Source organism: Odontomachus brunneus, unplaced genomic scaffold, assembly GCF_010583005.1.
Source record: "Odontomachus brunneus isolate Ranch 3 - 2012 unplaced genomic scaffold, Obru_v1 Obru_scaffold_122, whole genome shotgun sequence".
Classification (NCBI taxonomy): Eukaryota; Metazoa; Arthropoda; class Insecta; order Hymenoptera; family Formicidae; genus Odontomachus; species Odontomachus brunneus.
In genome coordinates, this window is record NW_022639572.1 from 530,667 (window position 1) to 550,763 (window position 20,097).

Below are 20,097 nucleotides of genomic sequence, written 5' to 3' on the forward strand. Positions count from 1 at the left end.
GAGAGAGAGAGAGAGAGAGAGAGAAGGGGACAAGGAGCAGGACAAGCAGCACTCTGCCTCGCTCCTACTAAGGACGTATCGATATCCATGTAACGATATCGCGTGTGCCATCGAAACCGATAAATAACAGACGGCCCGACATAAATCCCGCCTTCGCTCCTTATAAATCCGGCGGTGGATAGCGCGACGGACAGTTCCACGCGTTGCCCGCCGGATTTTACTAATTTTCTGTCGCGCACGGATTCACCGCGCGCCATCATCCTCGGCACAAAGGTAGATAAAGGCAAAGGATGCTTAAGCTTCGCAACACTTGGCCCTCTCCCACCGCCTATCTTCTACCCGGGCCTTCCCTTTCTCTTTATCCCGCGCCGAATCTTTCTTTCTCTTTAGACGGCCGCAATGCCTTCCGTCCTTGTCGCGCTTCCACGTTAAGCCACGTGTGCGCGTAGAGAGTGGGTGCACCGAGGCAATATATTTCTGGCATCCATTCCTCCTTCGCCTCGTTCATCCATTCATAATATGCATATGCTTTTGTTGTCCTGTCCCTGTTGGGCGCGTTTTTGTTGGGCCATTAGAGGCCCACGTATCAATTTTTCTTATGACCGCGACGCCACCACCACCGCGCCACCGCTGAATCGCCGTTGCATTCGACTCATGCGAATTTATCCTATTGAGGGACGCGTAGATTTGCAACTTAACCTCATCTAACATAATCTAATTTGCTCCTTCAACAATTGATTCGTTCAATTTTAAGCGCGCATAAGCGGTAGTTTCGATTGCAACTATTATTCGGTAATTTTTCTTAACATAGCCTCAAGTATTCATCTTAATTTCCGTATTGTCTTGCAATTTTGGAGCAACTTTTTTTTACCTGGTTCAATCTGACGGATTGTTACGAGTTGAAATCTGAAGCACTCGGGCTTACATGAAATGTAACGTAGCGTAGGAGAAGGTATTCGACCGATCGGTTTCTCGGTAGGGGATGATGATGAATCGAGTTTACCTCCGACTGGCGCAATTTTCTAATTGCTCCCGGTAATTAGAGGTTACCCTAAGGATCGTTTTCCACCGGGAGCTACCGAGAAAAATTACCTGGTAGACGTACCTTTCACTCCAATTCTTTGCCACTTTTTCGACGTTCATTCTGACCTTCAAGGAACGTTACGGAAGTAATTTAATCGTAAATTAACTTGGATACTTTACAGCTCTGTGCCTTGAAACACGTCCGATTAATCATGGATTAATTTTTTTAGAATAGGATTCAAGCTATATATAATATCAAACAAATTGTAATAATTAAAAAATTTACTACAAAGCACACACAATATCAGACAATTTACGAATAACAGGCTATCATATTGTTTTTGTACTTGAGACGGATGTAAAGTGAATTGAAAATCTGTAGTAGTTACTAATATGAAATTTCAGAGTTTTGCGTAAACACTCAATTGCTAATTCATGTTGTTATTCCCGGCTAAATCAGTAACGATTTCCACGTGTCCCATGCCTAAATGATTTGAGTGTAACCAAAAATGCGAAGGGCTGGGCATGTGAAATTACCGGCGCGAGGAAGCCTGTTCGAAATCCTTCCTGTATCTTAAGATTCGATCTCTCGAGACGAGAAACGTGATTGCGCTGCCTTATGACTTTCTTTCTTTTTCCCTGCCTCCCAATCCTGCCGATCTTCCCGCAGGGGCCAAACCAGTATCGATATCCTCAAGGCACCGACGACCGAGTCGCTATCCTTCCCGAGAAGGACGAAACTTATAATCCCGTAGAAAGGTAATGGCTTTCAATAAACCATCGATCCGAGTGCCTGCATCGGAAGCCTGCAGAACGTGTCGCGTAAAGACTCAATATAACAGTCTAAAGCGGGAGGGAAGGTTTGCCGCGCCCAGGACCGCGGACCGGCTCGTAAAATAAATCGGTGACATCCTGGAAGGCTGGTTAGGCGATTTGTGTGACGGACAACGTGGCGGAGGAAGGGCCGGCGTTATGAAGACGTCACCGGTTAGCCCGTGGCCGACTCGATCCCGCGGGAACGCCATATCGGCAGATTCATTTGTCAGAGAGACGTCCGCGTCGCGCGGCTGGAGGTCCCTCCACTTATGATCGACCTACTGATTTCTTTATCAGCGCCCGCGACATGATTGACTTATTATTATTCGTCAGTGAAAGGACTTGGTGATGACATCGTCGGGGTTGTCAGTATGCAAAAGTATATCGAACCATATACCCGATTGATGATATGCTAATTTCTTCGAAGAAACAATTGATCGCAATATCGCGATTTCCTGGCATTCTCATGTTATACAAAGTTCTTTGTGCCATGAAAAAAGAAAAGATTCGCATTGCGAAGAAGATTTCGCGCAATAATCTCGCGTACGGGTAATAACGGGAGGTTTCATCTCAGGCGACGCTGAACTCTCGAGAGCTGGAACGTTACGCAACTATTCGCAGTCACGATTCGCGATCGCAGTGACATTACAGTCGTCGAAATGTCATCACTTTCAGCTTATAGATATTTCGCATCGACAGAGATTGCCTGGATTATGTTGTCATAAATCACAAGAAAGAAAAGGCTCTTTTTTCAGCGTTGGTGTGCGATAATCGCTTCTAGTCTGATGATAAAGATCTGCATAATGGAATACAAATGGTCTTCGCATGATCTCTGATATGGCGATAATTTCCGTTGCATAATTTAACGTATCGTTGCAATACGTCTACGTGTCAGTAATATTTGTTGCAGAGGGAATGTTGGCGCTAACTACGTTTGAATGGAAGTTAAAAATGTAACAAAGCTGGAAGATAAATTCCGATAATATCAGATGTACGCTCCCAGAGAGTTATCATCCGCAGATCAGATGGTGCGCGGCGTCAATATTTTTTCTCAAAGTTAATAAAACAGCATACTAAGTAAAGATCATGATTATTAATGGGGCAACGTATAAATCATGTGGGAAAGATCCGTGGTCTGCCCGTTACACAAGCGCTAATCTGACTTGCAAAAATAATATTCCGAAATCAGTGATCGGGAGGATTGAAGCCGAACGACATCTAAAATGAAGTATAGAACCACCTAAATCATAATTCAAGAAAGGGAGAGGCGAGTAGAAAGGGAGTGCAGTGCGTCATCCATTGTCCAAAGACGGGTGTGGTTTGTCGCTGTTGGGCCAACGCGTAGGATGATCTACCTGGGCCTTACCGGCCGTCTCTCTCTAATGCTAATATAGTCTCCGAAATTGTACGAATGCGAGACATGTACCGTCGCTGAATTCTGCAGCCATAAATCTGTTAGACAGCAGCGAGAGAGAAAGAGAGTGTATGGACGTGCCATTTTAACATTTTGACAATTATAGTCATCAGGGTTTGGTAGGCAGCTTTCGTAGACGAATGCGACACTTTTTCATTTGTTGCGAGCAAGTTTTTGCACGATTTAAGTCGCGCGAGTACTTCCATAAATCAGTCTTTGTTTTTGACTTAATCCGATACATTTGAATTTTGAGACACAAGTTGCATCATCTAATGATCATGTAACTATTGTCGTAGTCATATCAGAATTGTAAATTCGTACAAACCGTATTATCGTAATTCCAAAATATTAGACCAATCGTAACGTTTACTTTTACACAGCATGATTCTCCTTAGGTAGCATTTCTCTACGTCTTTGGATTCAATAGCGATGAGCAGGTATTGAACACGAGTGAGTTTAAAGGGAACTGACGCCTTTTTTGTCTAAATGACCATAAATTCTCAGATAATGCAAGCCGTCTCACACCGCATACCCCGGACGCGTCGTAGCGCGCAGTGGCGGTCAGAGAAAATAAACGGAGGGGGGTTGCAAGGGGAAAAGGATATTATTAATATTTCAGAATTTATAGGGTGGCAGTATTAGATGTGAACCCGCTATACGGCCGTGGACACGTTGTAGAAGCCGGCGTGAAGGATCCAATCACGCGACTACGCTGTCCGTTATGGCACATAAATTGATATTATGTACGGAACCGCGCGCGTGTGAGCAGCCTAATGCATATATGCGGGTGGCTGAGGCGAGACGCAGGAAGTTGGGATTTTCCCCTTTGCACGCGTCTTTCTCTCGTCATCGAGTCGGTGTCAATTTCAATTGCTGATTTGAGATTGATCGCATACGGGTGACGCCGGCAATCATCATTAAGTGTGATCTCTCCCTGTGTGGGACGAGGCGTGTTCCACGAGAAATTTTACGAGCATCGTCCGATGTCCGTCTTCGAGGAATAACGCTATGAATAGCTTCATTTGGAAGATGCTGGATACCGATTAAGTGAGAGAGAACAAGCCAAGAATACAATAATCGTGTCTGTCGTAATATTAATAAAAATTGAGGTCGAGAGTCTCCTCGTATCAAGATACACATTCGTTTCGTTTCCAGCAATTTAGCCTTACGTAATTTAATGCAATTTTCATGATGACAGTCCCAAGCTAGACAACGTTTTATGTCGCGGCATATGTTACAACGAGACATATAATAATTGCATTAACGCGTCACCGCAGACACCGCTTAGCGATTCACGGTGGTGCGTTTTCCGGACCCGAACATTGGTTGCGCCGAACACCTTGAACTTTTCTCCGTAGTGTGAATGCCATAAGCGCTATAAATTTTCCCTCCAGAAACGACAGAGGGAATTCCAAAAGTTCCCGATTCAAAAGATAGCGGGAGCGAGGGAGAGAGGGTGGGTAGGGGGCAGGGGAGTAGAGAAGGAGAGCCATGAATTATGCATGAAAGCTTCGATTCGCGGATTAAGCGAGCACAGCCCGTAGTTCTAGTGTCTATTCTTCGTTCTGGAAGGCGGAGGTAACCAACCAGAGCTGTCCGTGGCGAATGTCGAAAGACTCGGACCAAAGAGAATGAAGTGGAATCGTCAAAGGAACGGAAATCCGTGGAAAAGATGACCAAAGCGATCCAGTTTCCTTTGAATAACTTCATCCTCGTTATCAACATCGCGAGGCAAACGACAGTCCCGGCTGTCGCGCGAGAAGCCTGCAGGAAATAATTAATTTGTACACCGCGCGAAAATCTTTCTGTCGGCGCGTTGCACACGACTCATGTGCACATTTGCATAATGCGTATTCTCTCTTATTACGAACGGATCATGTATAATCTGCACGACACAAAGAAGCGTGATATATATATATATATATATATATATATATATATATATATATATATTCACGTGGTTGAAGTGAATTAAAAATTTTAAGAAGATTATGTTGTGATACTGAAACAACTAGAAACAACTAGAAACAACTTTCTTTAAAAGTATGCACGCCCAATAATCGTTATATTTTTAATAATTTATTTGCATATATGCTGTCAATTATTGCATTTAACCGTGTGTCTTCGAAAAATTTCGGATAGCTCGCCGAATGCTCAGTACTTTCCGAGTTTCACGGCAACCGCGACAGGGACTCGCAGCTTGAACTTGCATTCTGGCACGTATGGTAGTTTTCAAGATGGGTATTTGATAGGATGCGACCACGTAGGATACATATACGCGCCGTATACTCGGTAGATTAGGATGATATAATTACAGCATTAACATAAGTCACCGGGCAGGCACAACCGCGGAATAGTAATTGTGTCGAACACGTGTGCACCATCGTCATCGTTTATTTCGTTTTATTGCACTTCCGTCCCCGACCAACCCGGCAGTTCCTCAGCTTCCCCAGGCTCACGAGCATTCAGTCAGGGTTAACTTTCGCGTAAACGCTGAGATATTTATCGCGAGCTGCTGAGGAATCCTCAGGAAAACACATTGTTATACAATCATAACATTTTTTATATATCTCGTGTAATATATGCGAGTTAATGTAATTACATCCATTCGCGAAAACGGGTTGAAATCTATAAAGAAGAGAAATCTATAAAGTCCTGATGGATCAATGTTTTCGGCGATACGTAAGATTTGAAAAAGAATAGCATAGCTGCGGCGAACTAGGTCTGGTATTGCTAAGTTATCAGATAAATTCATAATTCTATCGATCGCGCATTTTGATTCTGCAAAGACAATCGTTCCCAGGCTACGAGTAGCACATGCTACCCTGAATCGCTGCGCAACGCTATCAAAAACCGATCGGTCGGTGACGCTTAAGACGCATCATAATTATCCCAACTTACTCCTTTCCCCTTATCCCCTTACGCGGGTGGAATACGAAGCAGTCGGCTCTCCTTGTATCAGGTACGAACATTTCTATTTATGGCTGCCGGCTCCCGGCTCCAACGAGTTATGATATTGTTTCGGCCGGTTCTCGGAATCTACGCGATCGGTGACTCGGATAAACCGCGAAAGAGAGAAAAAGAATGGAGTCTCCGGTGAGGTGCGAGAGAGCGAAAGCTACGTTCGCCTTGTATCCCGCCTCGGTACGCACCAAACCGACGAGGCAACGAGGGACAAGACGCAGGCGGGAGGAAGAGAGACATATAATTTTATTTCTTCATTACGGACGCGCAACTCGCCTACCTTTTATGATCGCCTGACCGCTTCATTAGTTCACCGACTTTCCGAAGGTCCCAAACGGACCACAGGCCTGCCCTCACACTTGCATTGCTTCTGCAGTTAATTATATTATTCCACATGTATTATTGACACACTCGCTAATAATTTTACAAGTATAATGATATCAATATAATGTGTAATAATCTATTATTAGGTTAGTCGTTTCATTTACGAAAATATTTTTAGAAAGCCAAATTCTTTTTTTGAAGACTTAATATTTCATGTACAATGTGACTAATTGAAAGAGAGTAATGACAGATATCAATCAGACAGCCTACAGATATAACTGACCCTATTAAAAGTTGATTATTGTTCAATAGATGAAAATATTTTATGAAAATATTTTATAGATGAAAATATTTTATATATTTATTTTATAGATGAAAATATTTTATGTTATGAAACCATTCATTTTGACAATAGATTATTAGTGATATATCTAATTGACTTTCTCTATCAGAATCATGATTGTCCATAGCAGTACTCTAATTGTGAGACCCATCTCTGACGTCATGTAAAAAAACAAGAAAGAGAGACAAGAGAGAGGAAGAAGAGGAAAGTTGACCCTCTCAAGAGTTAGCTGAGGTTAGTTATAGAGCCGACGGTCCCTGCACGCGGTTACAGAAGTATTTGAATGGTTGTCGGCCCTTGTAAGCCGTCAAAAAGTCAAAGGGAAACCACTAAAATCAGTTAGGGATCTCAACTATGCACGGGAGCGAGAGCGAGTGAGTGCAGTGATGGTTTGCGCGAGGAAGAGAGGACGGTGGCTCCTTCCTTCCTTCGCGAGAGAAGACGGACTCGTGCTCGAGCAAAAGAAAGACGAAGAGGTAGAAGAAGACACGAGCCGACGAGCGAGAAGATGGGAAGTTTATGGAAATTTCTCTTTCGGAGACCCCTTTATGCACGTCTCACCTATTTCCGTGACCAAACGCTTATTGGCCACATTTTGTCCTCGATACAACAGTCTTTCGCTCTTTATAACCTCGCCGATATCTCAGTTAAAGAATTGTAGTCGGAAAATGTCTGTACACTTTGAGACGTGAAAAATATAATAGATTAGCTGTTTTAAAAACATAAAAAACAAATTGATAATTTGTAATTGAAAAATAATTTATATGCGACAAATATATGATTTTTACAACGTGAAAAAAAGAGAGCGAGCGAGCAAAGAGAGAGAAAATTGAATAATTTTTTGCAATTGACAGAAATTTCCAAAATATACGCGCATTTTGAACATTAAAATTTGATATATGGAAAGCAAAGCGAAAGCATCGACTGGGAATATTCGAAAGAGTCAGGAACAGGGTGAGGGTGCGGTGCCTCGTAAAAAAAAGAATATAAATATATATATTCGGGTCCAGTCGCGCCTCGTATTTGTTGCGTCAGCGACAAATCTCGGTCTGGGAACTCGCAAATTGCCAAACGCACCGGCATCAGAATTCACGTCGACGACGACGGCAACGTTAACACGTACACGCGCAACGACGTGGCAACACGTTCCCCTCGGTACACATCTGTGCGGTCGCAGCCGCGCGCGCGCGCGATATGCCCCGGCTAGATACACACAGTACGTACCTACGAAGATGCGGATACATTTTTTACAAAACGTTTCTCATTCCGCAGCGCATTACCGGAGAAACGAGAAGGGGATGATGCGCGGAGGTAACTCGGACAAGGAGGACACCAGGAGGACGAAAGAGGGGAAGAAAAAGAGAGAATTGAGGGAAGAGGAGGAAGAGAACGCGGAGGAGGACGAAGGGACGAGGAAGGTAGGTAGGAAGGACGGAGAGACGAAGGGAGGAGGGAAAGGCGAGCCTGAACATTTCGTGAAACAAGGAAAAATGCGACTCCGCCGAGGCACGACCGCAGCATTTTTGTCTTTACAAAATTATGTATTCCGCGGGCCTCCGCCATATCTCTCAAAGCATAACAAGTTCCCTCTGTGTCTCCCGTTCCTCCTCCTCCTCCTCCTCCTGCTTCTCCTGCCACACCGCCTCTCTTCTCCACCGTCTCTTCTTTCACCGGTCTCTCCCTGGGTCTGCAACCGGGACGCGTCTGTCCTTCTTCCATGCCGCGACCATATATCTGCTTCTCCTAATGCGCTCCTTCTCTACCTCACCTCGTCCTCGTATTTGTTCGTCTTCGTTTGCCCGCGTGAAGCACACCCACACGCCGACGGCCCACGTCTTTCCGCGGATCCGTCCACGTCCATCGTTTTCCTCCGACCAACTCGCGTAGATAGGAGCCAACTACCCAATTCGAATATCCACGTCCCATCGGGGTGGGATAATTCCGCGGCAGAGAATGTTTCGTGACGCGCTTGGACAGTTGGAAATTAACATTCTCATTACAAACTGGTATGAGGAATCGATTGTTGAAGCGAGATGCAATCCTCGCGACTTAAAATAGGATACTGTTATGGGAACTATCGAATAACGTCACGTTTAAGAGTGTAAAAATTAACCCTGATTCATTTGCAGCCTAATAATGGAGGCCTTGCCAGATGGCAGGACTTCCTTCAGCCCGCACATTATCCCGTTACGATCTTACCGAAGATGGAGGCGCGGGATGATCTCGAACGGATGATAGATCGACGAATGTCACGAGGGTAGCGATCTTATCGGCTTCCACGGTCAAAGTCTGTCACCGTCGACGGCTACGTGAACTTTCCGCGTGCAACAGCCGCTAGTTGACGCGGATACCTTTTTTTTCTCTTTTCGATCCTACCTCCTCCTCGCCTTCTTGCGGTCCTTTGTCTCTGATGCTGCGAGATGATACGGCGGTGAAGGTGTAATGGATCGCCACACGACCAACCACCCCAAAGTCCCGCTCCCCGCGAGAAACACCGGGAAAGATCGGTGAGATTACATGGAAGCAGGGCATAATGTCCAAACAGTTGCTCGTCAACAAGCGACTAACGGTCTACAAAATGTCTACCAACGCTGATCGGATATCCTGCCGTCGAATTCCTCGAACCACTAACTATCGAAGACCGAAATCTCTACGAGCCGCTATGGACATTGCGTGTAAACGAACACGGGAATCCATTATATGATATTGCCCAATCCTTTATCCTTTATTTAACATTATTACTCGTTTGATGGTATACCAACTAATAGTGGTTGGCGCATCAACTTTGAGTAATGTCAAATTAAAATTGACGCACAGTTGCGGAAAAATATTGCCATTATTCATTAATCGGCCCCAGAGGTGAACAAAATCCCCCCAAATATTGTGAAATTACTTTGGATATTTATTGACGAGAATGTTTTGTTATATCAAGAGGTAGAGAGGAAGAGACGAAGAAGCTCATAATTTACGTATTTAAAGATGTGAGACTATCCTCGCATTACTACACGCACAAGCGCACAGTATAGTTTTAATAAATTCTTCAGTGCTCGCCGAGCCATTGAACCACGTTAAGCCGTGATACAAGATCGTTCGGGCGAGAACGACTTTATTGGAGTTCCATTAAAGAGAGAAGAGCGAACCACGGCGCCGTGCACACGCGCGCGTGTGCGCACATATAAACGTGTATACGGCTGTCGTAAATCGATCGTTGCGCAAATTGCCTTGGCCTAACATCTGGCATCGTATACGACTATCAGTCGGATCACATTCAGGCGGCGGTGAAGGACAGAGGAGCCAGGGAGAAGATCAGAATTCGATAAAACGGCTCGAACTTGTACACGCTGGTGCAAAATGCTTTACCACAGGGTAAAAGTGGAGGTAAATTGCGTGCGCGCGAGTCGGCGGAGCTTGGTAAGAAAGGAGCACTCGGGTGATGAGAGAGAGACGGATTATCGTAGGAACGAGTTTTGCGTTTTACTGGCATATGATCGCCGTGGTAAACGAGCAATCGAATCGTCGTGCATCCCGGTTAATCCGCTTCATTGCCCGTGCCGTGGACCATTTGTCGCGAGAACAAATATGGCCGCACACGCAAATCTCTTTCAGCGCGCGAACAGTCGCTCTGTCGCGTTGAAAAGGGTTGCTCCTTGCTCATGAAAAAATATACGAATAAATTGTCATTCACAGCGGGATCAAATGGCCTATTGTTCATATTTTGTTCGGGTAAGTTATATTTCTGAGGTTCCTATATGATGGTAAATTAATATTAAGACAAAACAATTCGCTAATCCTGAATATAAATTACGTCAATATCAGGCATTAAATGAAATTTTATAATTAATGCAAGATTGTTTTCCCGTAGGTACACTTTATATACTAAAAGAAGGCATTGACAAATGATACGATAGTGTCCTTCGGCTATCCTCGATAAGGTCGCGTCCAGACTGGCAAGAAAAGTAATTATCTCGTTTAATCGTGCCGGAGATTCGATCATTAGGAACCATAGGGGTATTATATATTGGATGAAGCACGATCAAAGATTACCAAGAACACGATCATTACTTGCGCGCTCGTCCACTGCGATAAATTCCGTAGCCGTGTCCTAAAACTAATTAAAAATCAATCTCTAATGTCGACGAGTATCCCAAGTGTAAGGGCAGGATTCCAAGAAAACGTCTTATTAAAAAAACTCTAATGAGACCATATAAAGAGCGCATTTTTGTTCTTGATTTATTTAATATTTTATATACCATATGTATTTTCGCTCTCCTTGCTGGAATCACGAAATCCCAAAGTAAACGCTATAGATTTACCGAGCTTTCCCAGCCTCTTTTTGCTTCTCGTAGAAGACCTTCGTATTCTCTTTACGAGTTTCTTTAATAGCGATAAAGAGTCTTATCTCTGGATTCGCGGTCGTTATGCTCTCTGAAGATCACAAACGTGCGTGCATAGACGCATACGCGAATCGTCTTTGTGCGACATTGACAAGTAAACCTACCCAAAAGTTACACACCGATTTCTTTCTAATTTGACACAAATATAGAAGTACAAAAAATATTTAAGTCATATTTTTTTATTTTGGTCCACATTGAGTTTCACGGACATTTTTGACATCGCCACGACGCATAGTGCTGCAAAAAGCATGGAAAAAAGCCATTTTAAATTTGAAGCATTATTTACATGAGAAAAAATAGACTTTCTGCGTAAGTGTGCGCCTAAGCGATTTAGAAGTAAAAAACTACAGTCAGAATGCAAATGCCGGACACTAGCGATTCCAGTTGAATCCAACGAATAAATTGACGGACAAAACATTTTTAAGATAGGAATGTAATTACCATTAAAATTGTTTTATTAATTGTTTCTTATTAATACATTTTTTATTTTTTGTTTTCAAATACCGATTTTTTCCCATAAAAACGCGATGTGTGACGTTGTATAGTCGTTGGCAAAAAGGATATATCAATCTGATATGAACAGGTGAAACTTATGCGATCACACACATCCTCATGATTGTCGCTAACTCTAAAAGATATCGAAGAGAAACCTTTTTGCGGCGGTATATAGTAAGATAAGGTAATTATATTAACACGAGATGAGAATTATGGTCGTAATTATCTTTTGCGTTTTGTTAGCTGACAGTCTTGCTCGAGACGGGAGCTTTGTTTAAGTGAGACGAACGGTTTCAGCGAATAAGATAATTATTCTTGTTGGTGACCTCACATTTCCTCAGAAAAAAATAATATATAGTTTACAATATGACTCAACACTGCAATGCTGTTATGTTTTATTTTAAGTGACTTTTTTGGCGCACTCGTTGATACATCGTGCAACGTTTCGTTCTCAAGCTAGCGATTTTTGCAGCAAATATGAAATACAATTTTCATAAGTCACGAATGGATCTGCCAGTTCGCTTCCTCCTTGCATTAATTAGGAACGGTCCGGCCATTTTCCGTTCTAACACTAATAACATCAAGCTGGATACTTAGTAAAAGCTGCATCATATAGCGCGCGTATATACCTGAGTCATTATTAATTTAATTTTATCGAGCTAAGTACGCAGCTACTACAGTGCTAATTGGAAGATTAGTTCGTACTCATGTAAGTAGATCGCCGATTGCGATCGTTACAAATGAGAGCTCGAGTAACGTCGCCGGGGTCCTGCTTTCCTTCTCGCCCGCTCTCTCATCTTGTGAGAAAACGTTCAATTAGCCGCGGACGGAATCGACAGGACGTCTGTAACGACTGTCGTAAAGTCGTCGACGAATCGTCGCGTTTCCAGGATCCAGTTAAGGCCGCTCATAAGACTATCGATAGAAGCGAGATCGGTATCGGCCGGCAGATTTAAGGTTGTGGCATGCCCGGCATTCTTGATGATTCTATTTCGACCCTCTGTTCACTCTGATTCCTGATCCTGACGCTCGGTCTCATCTTTATGTCATCAGATCGCCGGTAAATCCAACGACTTTTCGTATCTCGGCCAACAAACCTTTTAGACCACAGATTGAAATTTGATCATCTGGTTGTATAAACCTGAACGACCTGTTCTTATGGGATTTTATAAAAGAGTTGCAATTCTGACAATGTAGAGTCGATTTGAGGAAAAATCAACGTTTCAATCAATTTTGCTCCTCAGAACAAATTTTTGTGAGCGTATATGTGTTTCAAAACACTATATTGACATCACTAAAGCTTGATCTACAATATACTTTTTACGTTCTTGTTTGTTTCTTGTCTTCTGTCTTTTTCTGGCTTAAGAGAATGCCAGAGCGAGCAACGAATTTGATAAGCATGGATAACGTAGAGCGATCATCAAAAAGTAAAACGTAATCATCATTAGTAAGAAAACGTTATCATCATTTACCGACGATATCGAATTTATGTACACATGCTTATGGAATAAAGACGACCGTCAAATAGGCGCTAACATGATACCGCTATCATCTTTTCACAGATGTTATGCAAGTGTGTGTGCTACACTATAAAAACTGATGTTTTAACTGTAAAAACTGATGTTAAATTTAACATATTTCATGTGTCCCAAATCATCCACTCTCATTTATATGTAAATTTAACAGAGAACAAATGTATTAAAAAGTAACACGCATAATATGGAAAAAATTGACACAAGAATTTAACACTTGAATACCGTTAGAAATCACAGATTGTGTTAAATTGACATATTTAATATGTCAGACATAGATTATGTCAATTTAACATTTTCATTTTATCAGAACCATAGATTAATACTTCTCTCAAATGTTAAAGTAACGTTTTATTTTAGTTAATTTAACATTATATACATGTCAATTTAACACAAACTGTGATTCCTGACGGTATTTAAGTGTTAAATCCTTGTGTTAATTTTTTACATATTATGCGTATTATTTTTTACCACATTTGTTTTGTGTTAAATTTACACATAAATGAGAGTGGATAATTTGAGACACATAAAATGTTAAATTTAAATATCAGTTTTTACGAAAATGAAACGGAGCATCTCACAATATGAGACGAAAACGATAAGGAACAGTTACCATTACAACATCGAATCTTTCTGCAATGTTTACTTCTTTCTATCTACGTGCAATTGAAAACTCTTTTGCATGGTAAAAGTACGTGCGAAAATGAAGCGGAGCGTCTTTCAATATGAGACGAAAACGACAAGAAACAGTTACTATCACGACATCGAATTTTTCTGCAAAGACTACTTCTTTCTACCTCCGTCGAATGAAAAATCCTTTTGCATGATGAAAGAACGTACGAAAATGAAGCATTCCACGTGATCCGGGAGACGATGCAGAGCGAAATAGACAAACTTCACATCATTTTCGAAAAAACTTCTTTGCGAACGCGAAAATTATTTTGAAAAACTGTAAGATATTCCTACGGCGCTGAGCTAGATCTAACGTTTTGAACGCAACTATGGGTTATTGGAAAATTATTTTCAAGATGGTGCAGAACGAAGTACGTACACTTCTCGTCACATTCGAAAATACAGCTTTGCAAACGCGAAAATTTCTTTAAGAAATTTTAAAAAATTATCACAGGCTTAACCAACTCGGCTTAATAATTTAGCGGAAACACAAAACATATCTGTTCGAATCTCGGCTTAATAATTTAATTTGTTGTCTTTAATTTGTCGAAATTTAATTTGTCGTCTTGTTAACAACAAACGCGTATGCATAAGAAAATATCTCCGAAGAGATAGCATGTCGTATATAATACGATATAACAAGTTATAAAGTATATTAATCAAATAGTATATATAGAGTATATATACAGTATATGTATATAAAGCATATATATAGAGCATAAAAAAGCATATATAACATAAATAGAGCATATAAATATGACATGTTGAAATATATCAGTTGAAATATATCAGTTATATAATGTATTATCAAGGAATAATCCAACGAAAAGAAAGCCTGCCGAGTCGAAATTTCAATTGGCCATTGTTATGCAATGATGATCCAATTAAAAAAATTATCAGCTTTTATCAGTGGGTACTCTATTCACTTCTTTTTAAACCAAACAAAAAAAAATTCAAGCCTTGTAGATCCTTGAAATTAATTAATAAGCATTCTTATTATTTTTTACCAGTCGAGTTTTTTTGCAAATTTTTTTAAGGATTGAGCTAGTTAGTACACTTAAAGAAATGGAAATGCTTGACTCGTTGAACTATTGCGAAAATCTCAGAGCTAAATTCTTTGGTTGGATCATTTTTACGTAACTCCGGCGAATTGCAAATTTCAATTCTTATTTTATTTTCCGTCGGACCCAATGCGATTTACGTCTATGTACATGCAATCTACGTAAAGTGACGCTTTGTATCTACTATATGAGCGTCTAAATTGAGCGCTCACCATTGCGCGTCGTCCCTCGATGTCCAGGGTCTACCAGCCATCCTGTCGCTGCATCCGACACTGCAATGGTCCTCGCGTCCCACGTCGCCTGTAATTCACTCCCGACCGCGGTAATCTAACGGATGTTTCACGAAAAATCTCGTCTTTCTTGGGGGTACATTCCGAGAATTGCGTATGAAATATCGCGAACTGCGTCTTTGAGGAATATCGGTTTTTCGGGTAAACGATGAGTATGTGTGACAAATTCAGCAATGGTCGAGTTGTAGTGTATCGCTTTGATACACACGCAACGTGAATCGCTTACGAAGAAAACGGAATCCGCGAGTGAAGGGAACACGTGACGCAAATCGAAGGCCGATCTCGCGAAATCTTTTGACGCGTGGGCGAAATAATCTGTGCGAGATTTTCACGTACGACACGGAATATCCTTAATATAACGTTTCGATGGTGCAGCGTAATAGACCGCAATATAGCTCCGCAATATTTTTGCGGATAACAGCTCCGCAATACTTTTGCGGAGACAATTCCGCAATGCTTTTGCGGATAACAACTCCGCAATACTTTTGCGGAGACAATTCTGCAATATTTTTGCGGGTAACAACTCCGCAATACTTTTGCAAAGACAATTCCGCAATTCTTTTGCGGATAATAGCTCCGCAATACTTTTGCGAAGACAATTCCGCAAGGCGTTTGCGGATAACAACTTCGCAATATAGCTGTAAAGTTCGCTTCAGACTCTTCCGCAAATACGATCCGGTGAAATTCGCAAACCCATCAAATTAATAATCGCGAATGCGAGCGTGAATGAAAAATAAGAAAACTATGAAAATTGTGACGATAGAGATAAAGATTCTATTCAAAATTCTTGCGAAAAAAATGTTACCGCTTGAGACGTCTGTCTTTGTTCGATGGAACTTGTCGCGCGCCGCGTAAGTAAACAAACTGTTCGCATGTTTGACTTGTGTACATCGCGTTTCGCAAGGGATCAACACTCGATAGCATTGTCTCTATTGTGTTCCGCGTTAAGAAACTCTAACTCTAAGTGAAAAATTGAAATCTGAAAATTTTTGACGATTGTGAAATTAATTTCGCGCGCGGTTTAACCACTTTAAATCGCTTCGCGCAGACGCCGTACGATATCGATATTTTGTTTAATAACGAACTCTATACTTTATGAAATGCAATCGCGATGCAAGCTCACGCGAGAGAGAAAACCGAGAAAATTAACCCCCGGCGGAAAATCTATCGTGGGCGGGTGATGTGATTGCGCATTTTCTATGGCGCAACCTCTATGGCGCAATTTCTGCGCGTTGGCGCACTGATCGAGACACTTGGAAGATCGCATTCAATAAAACTGAATATTTTACAAAATTTTGAATTCAGAGCGTATACTCGATACTTTAATGGCATCTGCCAGACAGTTTAATTAATCAAAATTTTCTTCAACAAAAATCATTAATCAACTAATAATCTAAGTTAGTCAAACAATTAATAAATATATATATACATTGGGAGAAAAAAACCTTGAAAATTTGCCAAATTTATAAAAATGCATTATTACTAATACTATTATTTGTAAAAGCGATGTTTCAATTGTTTCGAACAAAGTGCTTTATTGGACGGCACATACACACACTACACCACAGCAATGTAAATCGCATTGATTCATAAACATGCATTACATGGAAAGACTTTTTGTCTTTCTGTTACCAATTTTTTTTTTGTTTGACTCACCGATCCGCCGATCAGGGCAGCCACATTCTACTTTCGTTTCTGGAACAGAAAAGTGTTAAGCCGATTAGATTCGTGCATGGATGTTGATGAAGAAATAATTTTGAATGAAGAAGTTTGCAATATTAAAAAAAATCAAGCGCGCGATATTTTTTACGCTGAGAAAATTTTTCGAAATGCATTCACTCTTAAAATATTTCACACTTTCCTTTATCTTAACGTTTCAAATAAATCTCTTAATTAGAACAAATTAGCATTTTTCAAGTGGTGATGTTACTCAGGAAAAAATTCTTCTTGCGTGTAATTACTATTTAACATGATTTTTGATCGATTCAAATTATCTCGATTTCGAGTCAGAGAATTATTAATCTTATTGGGTTTATATTTATAAATGCTAATTAGGGAAACTAACCTTCGAGCTAACCCCGCTTGGCCCGAGCCGGATCCTTCGGCGCAGCAGCTCCTAAGAGTCGGCTGGTCATCTGCAACAAAAAGCACATTTCGTCTTTGCAACAAAAAGCACATTTTTTTAGTATAACACACGACAATTGAAGCATTAAGGAACTTGATTCGAAACAAGAGAAATTCCAGTTTTATTGGATTTCTAATTACGAATTTGAATCAGTAAAACTCACCTTCGCGCCAACTCTGGCAAACCCGAGCCAGATCCTCTGACGCAGCATCCCCTTCGAGTCAAGTGCTCGTCTCTGCAACAGAAAGCAAACTTAATTTAGTATTAATTACTTACATGACAATGAAGGCATTAAGGAACTCGATTCGAAGTAAGAAAATGTTCAGTTTTGACAGATTTCTAATCACGAATACAAATCAATGAAGCTCACCTTTCAGCCGACTCAGCCAGGTCCTAGCCGAATCCTTTGGCGCGGCATCCACCAGACATCGCATCCCCTAGAGCCGCATAACTGCGTCTTCTCTATTAAGTCTTTGTGACAGAAATTTAATTTAATTTAGTATCAATTAGCAATTTAATAAATTAGTATCAAATAGTTACACGCGACAGCAAGATGGTGAAAATAAATTTTCGTTACATGTTCGAGTTTCTTCCCAATGGGCAATAAAAAATAATTAAACGATAGACGAATAAAGAAATAATAATAACCGTTTAATTAATAGGTTATGATAATAATGTCTGATCGACAACCGTATAATAATGTCTGATAATATCAATTAATTACACATGACAGCAAGACGAAGTAAGGAAATCGTAACGAGTCACGCTCGAGTTGCTTCTCAATACGTAATAAAAATAGTTAAATGACAACCGAATAAAGAAATAATTATATATTAATTACTAAAGAAATAATTAAATATTAATTACTAAAATAATAAATGGATGCTGATAATATTTGATCGGCATTAAGGAACTTGCTCGCGACGTTTCTTTATCTAACAAATAAAAATGTAAATGAAACGCGGTAATTACCTGTCGCGATAAAACCCACAGCACCTGCTCGCGTGAAAAAAACGCGTCTCAATTCGTGTTAATTATCACGAAGTGATAATTATCACTTCGTGTTAATTATCACTTAATTATGACGAAGTCAAAATGCGGTATTAAAAATCGGCGTGAAATAATTTAGAAAATAACTCGGCAGCTCCCGATGTACTCGTCTCGACGGTTGAGAGTGTTATGGCGTGACGCTTGAGCACGTGCTCGCGCACACGTGTTTACATGATATAGTCGTGCGTTCCTCTCCCCCAGCGGCGCTCAGTCAACGGCCCGAGCGGGACGTTACGACGGTCGGTTTACCTAGCCTTTGTGGAGCCCAGAGTTTTTGTTAGAGCCATTACCCAGGTATTGTTATTACCGATTATTCGATCAGCGTTATTCCGTTATTATCCACTCGCGGATATTATCACATGATTATCGAGCAGATATTATTATCACTACCATTCAGTATTCGAGTATTATTACTTCTTTATTCGATTATTATTTAATTATTGATATTCGTAGGAAAGCAACTTGGGCGTGACGCTATGAGGATTTCTTTACGATTTCTTCGTTTTTGTTCAGTTATTATCGTAGTTGCGATAAACAGTTGCATGGGCTCTAAGGAAACTATACAGGGTGTCCGGTAACTGATCGAGCAATCGCCGTGTACGGGTAGAACGAGTCAAAATAATCATAAAAGTTATATACCATTTTTAAATTTTCTCAATATTTATTCCGTAATTAATTAAAATGTATAAGCGAATGAGCTCACGAGAAGCGGTAGGACAGGCTCTATGTATAAAAGAAATGGCTTACCTCTTAGCAACGATGAGTAAACAGCTGATTTCGAGGCGGAGTAACGTATACGTGTCGTTTGTTACTCCACCTCAAATTCAGCTGTTTACTCATCGTTGCTAAGAGGTAAGCCATTTCTTTCCGCTTCTCGTGAGCTCGTTCTTTTATACATTTTAATTAATTACGGAATAAATATTGAGAAAATTTTAAAATGGTATATAATTTTTATGATATTATTTTGACCCGTTCTACCCGTAGACGGCGGTTGCTCAATCAGTTACCAGACACCCTGTATATATATATATATATATATATATATATATATATATATATATATATATATAAAATATTCAAAGTGTATATATACAGGGTGCGGCGCCAAAATTCGGACAAAATTCAATTTGAAATTCTCGCCGTTCTATACCACTGGTAGATGTCGCGATTAGCGTTCAAATAGCTTGACGTATGTACTAAACCATCATAACCTCGAAACAGTCGCAATGTTGAAACCAAATGCGGAGTATAACCGAAGAGCCGCGATTATCGAAAGTGTTCGCGCTGGGCGCTCGGCGACAGAAATCATTCGGTCCTTCAGGTACCCGAGATCGATTGTGTATGATGTCATCGCAAAGTACAATGAGTCGGATAAGTCCAACGAAGGTTTTGCAATATCATCCAGTGAGGGTGATGTCATGTCACCGCATTTCTTTAACAAAGGGGAAAATGTCACAAAAGAAGTTTATTTGCGTGTTCTGACAAATGTAGTGAAGCCGTGGATCGAAACTGTGTCGTCTGGAAAGCCATATGTTTTCCAGTAGGACGGTGCGCCCGCCCACACAAGTCATTTGGTGCAAAATTGGTTGTCGGA

The 20,097-nt window shown here is 40.9% G+C and overlaps 1 protein-coding gene across 1 annotated transcript in view; it reads left to right on the forward strand.

Moving 5' to 3' along the window:
- LOC116849640 overlaps positions 1-20,097 on the forward strand; it is a 463,562-nt gene that overhangs the window by 418,567 nt on the left and 24,898 nt on the right. Inside the window, exon 9 of the mRNA XM_032826984.1 lies at positions 8,157-8,302. Within this exon, the coding sequence (XP_032682875.1) occupies positions 8,157-8,302 (146 nt within the window). The remainder of the gene's footprint in view (positions 1-8,156; positions 8,303-20,097) is intronic.